The 11,974-nt window shown below is 35.8% G+C and overlaps 1 protein-coding gene and 2 non-coding genes across 4 annotated transcripts; 1 reads left to right on the top strand and 2 right to left on the bottom strand.

The window, feature by feature from the left end:
- Window positions 1-2,191: 2,191 nt before the first annotated feature.
- Window positions 2,192-2,263, bottom strand: TRNAP-AGG (transfer RNA proline (anticodon AGG)). The gene has a single exon. It is a non-coding gene; the product is annotated as a tRNA-Pro (tRNA).
- Window positions 2,264-7,895: 5,632 nt separating this feature from the next.
- Window positions 7,896-7,967, top strand: TRNAP-AGG (transfer RNA proline (anticodon AGG)). The gene has a single exon. It is a non-coding gene; the product is annotated as a tRNA-Pro (tRNA).
- Window positions 7,968-8,094: 127 nt separating this feature from the next.
- Window positions 8,095-11,745, bottom strand: LOC132606834 (rop guanine nucleotide exchange factor 7-like). Of its 2 annotated transcripts, none has more exons than XM_060320480.1 (7): window positions 10,770-11,745; window positions 10,575-10,691; window positions 10,331-10,503; window positions 10,077-10,151; window positions 9,703-9,987; window positions 9,000-9,356; window positions 8,095-8,877 (listed from the first exon to the last, which is right to left on the bottom strand). In XM_060320480.1, exons 1-7 carry the CDS (start codon window positions 11,317-11,319, stop codon window positions 8,395-8,397), a joined length of 2,040 nt encoding a protein of 679 aa, XP_060176463.1. In that variant the 5' UTR covers window positions 11,320-11,745; the 3' UTR covers window positions 8,095-8,394. The 2 variants fall into 2 exon arrangements, with proteins under 2 accessions (XP_060176463.1, XP_060176464.1); XM_060320481.1 differs by having other exon boundaries at window positions 10,331-10,485; window positions 10,770-11,742.
- Window positions 11,746-11,974: the final 229 nt, after the last annotated feature.

The following is an 11,974-nucleotide window of genomic DNA, read 5'->3' as shown; positions in this document are numbered from 1 at the left end:
TTAATCTAGGTCCCGGGTTTCCAGCATAAGATGAATCAAAGTTATGCCAAATTTAATAAAAGATCGCGGGTATTGCAGTGAAGTCATACATCAACAAAGCCAAAGTATATCACTAACATAAGAACTGAAAATTTTGTATTTTGCATTTAAAGAGGTATCTAGCAGCCTATTTTAATGCGTTTGTTAATTCCATTGCCTGAACTAGCTAGGTCTGAATCCACAGAAAGAAGGCCAAACCCATCGACAAACACCTGTGGTCGTCCACTTCTTTCACTTGAGCACCTAAAGTGGCCCTCGTTCCATTTAGACACTTCAGGTGGGCCATTCCTATTCCACTTAGACACTTTTTGCATCGTTATCGGAGCAAAACCAATACCAGTCGTCTCCTACGTGGATTAAGTGGCCAATTAAATTGTGCCAGCTCATTTAAATTGTGCCAACTCAATTAAATTGTGCCAACTCATTTTAATTGTAAATTCACTAATTTGTAAATTCGTGGAGTTTTGACCATTAAAAATTGGGGCTTTTGGGCTAGTTGGATGTGCAATGAGGTGGCGCCCCCTTTGGTGTTGGTTTTGCTCCGATAACGGTGCAAAAAGTGTCTAAGTAGAATAGGAATGACCCACCTGAAGTGTTTAAATGGAACAAGGGTCACTTTAGGTGCTCAAGTGAAAGAAGTAGACGACCACATGTGTCTGTCAATGGGTTTGGCCCAGAAAGAAGGAAAAAAGAAGGCTAATGGGCTTGCAAAGAAGAAAAAAAGAAGGCTAATGGGCTTGCTCAAGCTCAAGATATCATTTTTTTTGCGCGGATTGCCCTTCGTTTGGAGTGGTCTTTAAATTTTGCCCTTCATATTTGTGGTCTTTAAATTTTGTCATTTGCTTGGAAAGATGGGCGAATACATGAAGTTCTGAGTTCAAACCCCCGCTCAGGCATAAAATAAAAAAATAATTTCGCAAGGCAGGACTGGGGGAGTGTATGCCGGATCCAGCATACAATCTTTAAGAAAAAGTTAAAGTTATGCCGGATCTGGCATAACTAAAAGTATGCTCCTCAAGGCAAAGTCTGCCCCCTCTGGCAGACTTTTAGTTAAACATAACTAAAAGTCTGCCGGAGGGGGCATACAAAATTTAAACTTTACCTTATAAGGCAAACTTTTAGTTATGCCTTAAGGAAAACTTACGCCTTATGGGGCATACTTTTAGTTATGTTTTATGGGCACACTTTTAGTTAAGGCATTACTAAAGATTTACCTTGAAAAGTTAAAAAAAAAAAATACATATATATGCTTCAAGGCAAAGTTTGCCCATAAGGCATAAGTATGCCCCCATCGGCATAAGTTTGGTAATTCCTTAATAAGTTTATGCCGATGGGGGCATACTTTTAATGGGCAAACTTTTATGCCGGATCCGGCATAAACTTGTGAAGGAATTATCAAAGTTATGCCGGAACCGGCATACTTATGCCAAGTCTGCTCATAAGGCATAAGTATGCCGGGTCCGGCATAACTTTGCTAATTCCTTCACAAGTGTATGCCGATGGGGACATAGCGAAATTTAAACTCTGCCTTGCGATTTTTTTTTAAAATTTTGACTGTGTGGGGGTTCGAACCTGAAACCCATGGGATTTAGCGAAGGGCAAAATTTAAAGATTTCAAATATGAGGAGCAAAATTTAAAGACCACCCCAAAAGAAGGGCAATGCGAATTGCCCTCAAGATATTCAGATTGAGAAGAAACACCATCATTGATCAATTGGCAAATCAATCTGTGGAGGTGGAGTTATTCTTGGGGGCTTAGCCACCACATTCTTGGTGACAATAATCTGTTACATTAGAGCAACCACAAGGAAACATGCTAAGCCCAGTGCACCAGCTGCCTGATTTCAGTACTCATCCACTGTTCTACTGAATCAACTCAATTCTTATTGTACAAAATCAACAAAAAGAAATAATCTTGAACTTCTACAGCCTCACTTTTCTTTGGACGTCTCATAAGGAATCAAAACTTCTACATTCTTCCATTCCTTCTCAGAAGAAAATTTTATCAATGGATCTACATAATATAAGGTACGAAGAGAAATATAAAATAAAAACTCACATAGTGGCCAAAAGATCTGGCGCAAGAATGGCTCATTTTAGTAAATTCAAGTGAGTCAGCCCTCAACGACGGAAAAATATCTTGTTCAATAAAGGGGCATTCCGAGAACTGAACTCGGGACCTCTCGCACCCTAAGCGAGAATCATACCACTAGATCAAATGCCCTGGGTGTTGCATGCAGAAATACTTATACTATATTACAAGGACTTGTTTTACATTTTGCAATAGTTCCTTAGCCAAATGGAAGAACTGACTATGAGTTGAATATAATTCAGTCTATGACTCCCTTTTAGTGATGAACTGTTAAACACAATTATCTTTTTAGTGAACCAACCAATATGTCTCTAGTTAAGCTGTTTATTTTCAAAGCCATTGTTGGATCCTTTCATCTTGAGATTTAAGGATGAAAGCATACTCTGTCATCGACAAAAATAACTTCTCATTGATCAAAATGAGGACCACAACTGTCTTCTCAGTTCTCTGGTTCTTTTTTTCCTTTTTTTGTTTTGATAAGGGGAGTTTATTTTTGGTTCATTGACCAATCAAGGAAATATTATTATCTGTTTTCATTCAACATCTCTAGCATCTTCAGGAGTTATTCTGCACAAGGAAAGAGATTCATGGCCTCCATTATTTGGAGAAGAACTCCAACAAGGCCTGCATGACGATAGATTCAAAATTTAGACGTTTTGAGTTATGAGTTGAGAGAGCCAGTGGCGGATGTAGCATTCTATACGGGGTTCAATTGAACCCCTAACTGTCGATGCGAAGTATAAATTTATGTGTAAGAAATTATTAAAATTGCAATAAATAATAGGTATGAACCCATAACCTTTAAAACATAATAGATTCAAGTCAAATGTTAAAAGATTGGACCCATAAGTTTAAATTCTGAGAGCGAGTTCTAAAATGTATATTCAACTCTATCTATGCTCAATGTTGAATGGTCAAGGCACTTAATACTGCTCTTGATTAAATTTTCAACACTTAAACGTAAAAGAAAAAACAACGTCGTTGCCAGGGATCGAACCCGGGTCACAGAAGCTTTATGTTTATGTAAATAACTAAAACATGGAATACTAGTCACTATCTCTTGGGAAGATTTACTTAAACTCATAAATGGACCCTGCAGACCTCATGCCTAAACATTACTAGATAATGATATTTGTTTGGACTGGTGCATACTGAGAAAGGATGGGAGGATATATGCAGCTGAGCACAACTTATTAAATTTTGACACTTTGTTAATAAGGTACTCTAAATCAAGTGCACTAGGTTCAGCTTGTCAACATCTCCAATCACTATGGAATCAAACCTCAAGGCAATTTTTGTTTTGGAGGGTTCATTATAGAGATAGGAAAAACCTCAATGTATCCAACATTGCGTAGATGATCTAACTCTTCCATGATGAGAGCTGCATATTCATCTGCATGGTCTTGGATTTTTGAGAGCTTATTTGCTGAAGCGCAAAGACCGATGGTCTATAAAACATTTGAACAAACATGAGTTTTGATTTCTTCAGGTTTGTGTTTTACATGAATTTGTACAATAATCAGTTTCTTTAGGGCCTCAACTCTTTCACCTCTTCTTGAGCAATTCTACCATCTGCATCTTTCCACCCTAAATTTGATCATGCCAGCGTTAGGATTAGAATAATTGCAAGTTTTCCTATTGAGAACTGCTAATTGGAACTTGTCCTGTTTCATTCACAAATTGTCAAATATAATTTTTAAAATTCACAAGGTATACTCCTACTATCCAGTGTAATTTAGCTGAATTTGACTGACACTATGATAGCAAAAGCCTGACTAATCGATGATGTTCAAAGTAGCAACGATATTGATATGTGTCATGTACTAGACTGGTGTTACAGTTCATGGTATAAATCCTTATCATGCAGCTCTCTTTAAGAAGCCCCTTGATTTCTAATTCTCTCCACCTCTATCTCATGACATCATAATACAAATATAAATTACCCAGCCTTAAGTTAACGATGAGTACAATCAAACCAGCACGGGCCGTGCAAGATGATACAAATCTAGGTTGTATGTCATTCCATATTGAAGGAAAGCTAATGATTTGACTCTCCAAAAACAAAATAAACCATTTACACTATCCAAAAACAAAACAAACCATTTACACAATCCAGCCAAGGATATGTAGGGGCATGGTCGTAGAGTTCATCAAATCTCTCAATTTGAAGAAGGGAGGCAAATGCTTTTCCATCTTCCTTTTCCTCAGCTGTATAAAAAGCTTCCTCTCCGTGCACTTGAAATGCATTTAGGACTTAATAGGAAGCAATAAAAATGTTTTAAAGATAATTTCTTGAGCACAATTATGTTTTTAGCAAGTCCACCAATTTGTCTCCAATTAGCTGTTTATTCTCAAAACCATTATAATCTAGTCATCTTGAGATTTACGGATGAGACGATACACTATCATCGACAAGAACAGTTTCTCATTGACCAAAATGAGGACCACTGCTGCCTTCTCAGTTTTCTGATTGTTGAGTTTCTGTTTTACTTTTGCTTATTCTTTGATTCATTGTCCAATCAATCAAATGTAGTAAAGTATCTACTTTCATCCAACTTAGCATTTACAAAAACAACGGTGACATACTAGCATAATTACATTCATCATCACCAGTTCAATGGGATATAGGTCAATATTATCTCGATCGAGTGTATATTGCAAAGACCTTCAGTTAACATCAAGGCCTGCATGCTGCAAAATGCAGAAATTGAAGCATCAAATAAAACTATGCGGAGAATAAAACTTTGAATTGAAAAAAAATGATCTGAAAGAAGCAACTATCAGGAACAGCAGCCTCATCAACTTGTGCTGCTTCTACACAAAAGTGACTAATGGCCTCATTTTTTGGAGAACGCCAACAAGTCGTGCACGGTGGTAGATTCAAAATTTAGACGCTACGAGGTTTGAGTTGGGAGAGTGAATTCTAAAGTCACATTCAACTCTATCTATGTTAGATGCTCAAGGAGTGCAGTTAATACTGCTTCTGATTACTTTTTCTAGCAATTCACATCTTTTTTTCATTTGTTGAATCCTATGTTCCAAGTGTTGGAGCTTACTATATTCATTCATAATCATACAAGTGGCCTCTTTGGAAACCACTTAAACATAAAAAAATAAAATAAAAAAAATATGCCACTGATGAATTTTAAAAAGACTTTACCGACAAGTGAGGGATGGCTCAGTGGTTAAGCACCTTCACCCACGACCGGTAGGTCCTGGGTTCGAGTCACACTGGAGGGGAAGTGTGGAAACACTATAAATCCTCCTAAAATGGGAGGGGAAAAAAAAAAAAACGACTTTACCATTGCTGGGGATCGAACCCGGATCACCCTCGTGACAGGCAGGAATACTTACACTACACTACAACGACTTGTTGATGTTGTGTGGCATTATTTTGTAAATCTCAAGCAGTTACAAAAGCGTATCATCTCATGCACTAGTATTTTAGCTTGGATGCTTACCCAGCGTTCTTTTTTGGGAGACGAAGCATCATACGGTGCATCTACCACAATCATGTTGAGGAAAATCTACGGTGTTGAATACGAATACAATTGAACCTCTACAATTTTTATTTTAAGCAACAACAACAACAACATACCCAATTGAATCCCGCAGTGTGAGGTCTATTTAAGCGGCTATTTAAATTAATTCTTCTATGAAAAATTCTAAAAAGTATTAATACATCCGAGATTATTAGGTTATAAAGTGTTTAGTGCAAGTAGATACTCACACCCAGACATTCACTTTATATGTTCCAACTACCTGTTTCAATCTTATGACAACGTCGTTATTTTTAGTGGCGGAGCTAGGATTTTTACTAAGGAGGTTAAAAAATATAAAGAAGTAAGCACAAGGAAAAAGTTAAGGGGAGTTCAACATCTACTATATAAACATAAAAAATATTTTTAACCTTATATATATAGTGTAATTATGGATGAACCCCTTGGCCCTTACTAGCTCCGCCCCTGGTTATTTTATACTCTACTTATGTTTGCAATGTTCTTTATATGCATGATCATATGATATTGGCTTCAGAAAGTTAGCTTTCAGGATTTAGAAAAGAAAAAGGAAGAAAAGACAGGGAGAATAAAGAGATGGAGACAACTAGCAAAGATCCATTGTACACATCTTTCGTAGGATAAAGTTAGGAATTCGAAAAAATCAAGGAAAGAAAAGTCAATTTTGTTATCATCAACTTGGAATTTTGTGAAACTTCAATTGACAAGATAAGCAAATGAGAACTTTTAGCATATAGTGATTAAAATATAATTTGCATAACGGCTTATAAGTTTATTAAGTAAATAAAAGGCTTAATACCCAGATGAACCCTTAAACTTGACATGTTTTGTAAGATAGACATATAAACTTATAAGGTGACCAGATAGACACTTAAACTTACTCAAAGTGTATTTTTCAAGTTTTTCAGTTGTTTTGAAAACAAAAACTATATTTTTCAAACATTCACAATTTTCATGGCCAAACAAGCCCTAAATATATCACAAAATATTTTTTTTAAAATGCAAAAATAAGGCAAACGCATATACATAAGACTATAAATGTGCACTTAAACCAATAAATACTCGCTAATCGCAATTTTGCAGCTTTCAATTAACTCGGTTTTTTTTTTACACTTGAATAATTAAAAAACAATAACTTTAACCAATAAAAATCCTTAAAAAAAGAAATTTCAAATTAATAAATTTCTTTTTTTTAAGGATTTTCTTCTCGGCTTTACAATTTTCTTAATTTGAAATTTCTTTTACACTTGAAATACTGAACTTAGAAATTTCTTAATTTGAAATTTCTTTTTTTAAGGATTTTTATTGGTTAAAGTTATTGTTTTTTAATTATTCAAGTGTAAAAAAAAATCCGAGTTAATTGAAAGCTGCAAAATTGCGATTAGCGAGTATTTATTGGTTTAAGTGCACATTTATAGTCTCATGTATATGCGTTTGCCTTATTTTTGCATTTTAAAAAAAATATTTTGTGATATATTTAGGGCTTGTTTGGCCATGAAAATTGTGAGTGTTTGAAAAATATAGTTTTTGTTTTCAAAACAACTGAAAAACTTGAAAAATACACTTTGAGTAAGTTTAAGTGTCTATCTGGTCACCTTATAAGTTTATATGCCTATCTTACAAAACATGCCAAGTTTAAGGGTCCATCTAGGTATTAAGCCTAAATAAAAATAGAAGCTCATATAGTATAGTGACCGTTAATTCAAAACAAGCCCCTTCGTAAAAAGCATACATTTTTTTCTTCTTCTGGAAAGAGCTATTCTAAAAAGTATCTGTTTAAGAACACTAAACGTGAATATTATTTAATATAATCGTCAAGTATGAGGTAATCTTTAATAATATTTTGATATCTCAGTATGAATTTATAAGTTTTCAAATGAAAGAGCAATGTTATTAGATGGCTTAAAAACTCAAGAACAGTCACATTCTTCTATATGCAAAATGTTTGGTATAGTGTGGATTTCACTAGAAATAGTTATCTAACACGCTCCATGAATCAGTTCTAGTACATTTGTTTCTTTTTCTGTTTCTTGAAAACTGACTTTCATGAAGAATGAATATGGCACAAGAACGCAAAATGTTATCAGAAGCTTTTATAAGAGGATTTGACCTTTGCTAGACCTAAAGCCTTAAAATTGACACCCTAAAAATCAAGGTTAGGCGCTACTTCCTTGGTGAAGTATCTCATTCCACAAAATTGGAACAAAATATTGATATAATTTGAGATTATTCGGAGGCAACAAACAGGGCATTTGGTCTAGTGGTATGATTCTCGCTTAGGGTGCGAGAGGTCCCGAGTTCAATTCTCGGAATGCCCCTATTAAAGAATTGTCAATTTTTGCCACTCCTTTTTCATTTTTCTCATAAAATTCCTATTGACATCAACAAATTGCAGATTTAACCTTTAACAGATTCAGATTTCCTTTTTCATACAAACTCGTGGTATAAATACAATCTTTAGTACTTGTATTATTACTTGGAAAAATCAAAACTGGCTGATAATTATACAATCCTTAGCTGATAATTATACAATCCTTAGTACTTCTGTACAATCCAATGTAACATTACCATCAGACTTGGCTAAAGGAACATAGGATGTCAGTTGATGACCATAATTATACTTGATGAATGAAGTAGTATATGCTAAAACCTATCTCACACTCAAATACATGGTTCTACATAAACGATAGTGTGATCACTTGAGAAGCCAAATATACAGGAACTCATTCATAGCCAAGAATGATCTTATTCTTTCCCCGGTGAGTCGTGTGTCAATGGGCTGACAATTTCTCTTGAACATTCTGAAGAGCGTGTTGATGCAGTTGCTGAAACGTCTTGACTTGTGCTTGAAAATGAATCTGATCGTCTGAAATCACTGCTGATGAAGTCCTTTCCTTTTGAATCGATGCTCAAATAATCAGTCAAAACCTTTTTCACACCAAAGCCTCGATTAGAAAGCTTGCTGCCATTTGCAGGACTAGTATGTTGGGAAGGAGAGAAGCTTGGTGTGGTAAAAGCTGTTTTGTATGGAGTGCCATTGACAGGTACTGAGAGCGGAGTCCCCATGCTCTTGTGAGCAATGATACCAACTTTGGAGATTGGCACAAATTGATCCGAGTGCTTATTCAAATCATCCGTATAAAGAAGGTCATCAACACGTGCAATAATATTGAATGCCAGGCTTTCAAGAACTCTCGAGTAGCTCTCCAAAATTGATTTGCCAACATCCTAAGGAACAACAAGAAACAAGAAACAATGAATTTCAAATTTTGACAGACTACAGAAATATATTCCATTAGTACCAAGTCAAAATCATGATTGGTCATGATTAGTGAGATTTCATATCAAACCTTGTTATATTGAATTTTGCTCATGTCTAAGGTTGTTTGTGGAAGACCAGGAAACCGTTGCTTTAAGCAAAGCAAAAGGCTTTCAGCTCTATCAGCAAGTAGCTCCCTCTTATCACCATCAACCATCAAATCCTTAACCATTTCCCATGAGGACTTTGAATTGGACCTATGTGTACTACCAAAAGGTTTCGAGTGAGCTCTTCTCCGCCACACATAAATTGAAGCCTCCACTCGATTTGCTATCTCAAATGCTTGATGCTCAGAAGACAAATCAAGGCAGTCAAGCAAACATTCAGGTGAAAATTGGTCCGAAGTGACATATCGGTGGATGAGATCACCTAAGCTAGATTTTCCGTTCTGCAAGATTAAAATTAAAACACCGGCAAAATGGGTAACCTCCAGGTCCATTTAAGTATTAAGGGGTAGCTTGGTTGCTGGTTAGGAAGTGAATTACTCATGTATTAAAACCAGCATAATTAATATACCATGCTTGGTAGCATTTTAGCTGCTATGTATAAAATTCAGCACATCAAGTACGGTGTTTGGTACCAGTTTACAGTCCTAATACATGTATAAGTTATAACAGAATCTATGTAGTATTTATGTAGCATAGAATATGGAATAACTATACCCTACCTAACCCTAACCAGCAACCAAATGACCCATAAAAACATGAATAAGTAACTCCAGGGGAGCTCTGTACCTTAGGAAGGCCTTCCAAATATGATTCAGGCACGTCCATTTCAGCTAAGCTGTTGCTATTAATGGCCATTGCGGCTTTCAGGATTTGGTTTGTGCAATCGCGTCTGTGCTGCAACTGCCTTCTTGCATTTTCACTGAGACCACCAGGGGGAACTCTAGGAACTGGAAGCCACCATTTATCCTCTTGACGAGGGAGAGGATTTCTGAATGATCCATCAGAATCTGAGGCTACGATTCCTTGGTCAACATACCAGAACTCTGTGCTTCGGAAACTGTCCAATATTTCCTGTGAAAGACGCAAAAACTTTAGAATATAGCACTCAGCATTGAAAAATTAAGGCTGAATGCCCAAGGAACAAGGAAAGGCTATCTTACAAGGAGCATATTGTCCAGTTTGCGGAGTGCTGGAAGGTTGATGTAAAGGTCTGACCGTGGCCTAGAAGTCATTACCTAAAACAGACGAACAAATAAGTTAACACATAAGTAGCATTCAATTTGTTTTTCCTACCCTAGCTCAATAAACAGATTGTTTCCAAATCACAGGGAAAAAAACAACTGTTTTCCAAGTTCCAAACATGATAAATAGATAGCTTGAATTACCGGAACAACGTCAAAGAAACCACATTTACCTCAAGTTTGCTGCCATCAGCAAATGTCTGCCAAGAGGGTATGAGTTCTACAATGTGATCACTAACACAGAGAAGCCATTCCATTTCTCTCCTCCACATTAACTTTTTCTCTGGAGGTAAAGGTTCTAATCTCCAAATTTGCCCAAAAAGAGTAGCTAATGGAAAAAAAGTCTCTGTACTTAGTAAAATGAAAAAAATCAAAATTCACTACAAACTGAATCCAATACACAACAACATAACTTACCACATAGATTAGTAATAGCATTAGAAATTGCTAGTGCTGTGCAAACCCCATTTCCACAACCAGACATGTCTTCCCCCAACAGCAATTTTGAGAATCTCTCCTTCATCATTTCAATCTCTACAAAATCCCCACAAATTTCAATCACAATACAGTTTTTTTATGCAAAAATATGAACAAGAACATATAAAATCTTACCAGACAAACAAGAACCTTGTTTCTCTAACTTCCTTTTAGTATCCACATAAGGTTTCTCTACTTCTTCAGAAACATCAGATTTTACACAATGCTGTTCCACCTCATCCTCTTGAATATGCCAAGCAATTGAAGATGGAGAACATGAATCTTCAGACCCACTATGTTCTTCATTTGACACCAAAAAACCAGAACTTGAACTACTTTCTCTACCAATCTTTTCACTCAAACACACTAAAGACTCAATTTTTCCAGCATTTTCAACATAACCATCCATTTTATCATCAAGAAAACCAGGAGAAGCACAATAAACTGAGTTGGTCATCACAATGCCATCAAATTCAAACCTTTTACTACCAAACCCTTTTGAATCTTTAGCTTTGTGATATAGATTCTTGATGGATTTTGAAACCTTAAACTTCAATGCGGAAAAATGAGTTTCTTTCTTAGACCTTGTAGAGGGGTCTAGTGGAATAAAATGCTTGAGCTGTGGTTGAAATTCCAGAGAACAAACCTCTCTTTTTTTGTCTTGGTGTGACACAAGTCTATCCATAAGTTTTCAACTACAACTTCAACCATGTTTGTTCCTCAAATGGGATGAAAAATGAAAAAAGACAAGAAATCAAGAAATGGGGTTATTTTTTATTAAAATAAAAAATAAAAAAATCAAATTATTAGAAGAGTGAAGGTGGGTAATGATTAAATGTGCAAAATACAAGTGTTGTGAAGCAAAGGAAGGTCAGCTAATGATGGTAAGTGAGGGTACAAAAGCAGACAGAAAAACAGCACAAGAAGTATATTTGGTGGGCTATGGGTATTGCTTTGCTTAAATGAGGAGCCTTACACTGTCACTGTCACTACCACTACCACTATGTGTTGCTTTTGTTGGGCTTTGCTTAAACAAGGGCTCTTAAACATGATTATTGCTTACTACTTCACTAGAGCTAAGCTAATAGTACAATATTTCAACTTTTCAAGTTGGTTTTGAGAGAAAATATTAAAGTAATACAATAATTTGGTGTATATGATATGGTCATGGGGAGTCGTGTAAACGACGGATCAGCCCATCACTACCTAAGCTTTTAAATTTTTCTTGTTTGGGTATGATATACTCTTTCTGTCACAATTTATTTGACATTTTTTTTTAGTTTGTTTCAAAAAAATAGCCATCACTATAATTCGAAATAAGTTAATTTTAAAATTCCTCA

This window comes from Lycium barbarum, chromosome 8, assembly GCF_019175385.1.
Source record: "Lycium barbarum isolate Lr01 chromosome 8, ASM1917538v2, whole genome shotgun sequence".
Classification (NCBI taxonomy): Eukaryota; Viridiplantae; Streptophyta; class Magnoliopsida; order Solanales; family Solanaceae; genus Lycium; species Lycium barbarum.
This window is presented reverse-complemented; position numbering and strand designations above follow the sequence as displayed.

Coding starts and splice junctions, on each gene's coding strand:
- LOC132606834 (XM_060320480.1), bottom strand. CDS start 11,319: ATGGATAGACTTGTGTCACACCAAGACAAAAAAAGAGAGGTTTGTTCT. Junction 9,357..9,702: donor ATTTGGAAGGCCTTCCTAAG/GTACAGAGCTCC, acceptor TTAATCTTGCAG/AACGGAAAATCTAGCTTAGG. Junction 8,878..8,999: donor GCAAAATTCAATATAACAAG/GTTTGATATGAA, acceptor GTTGTTCCTTAG/GATGTTGGCAAATCAATTTT.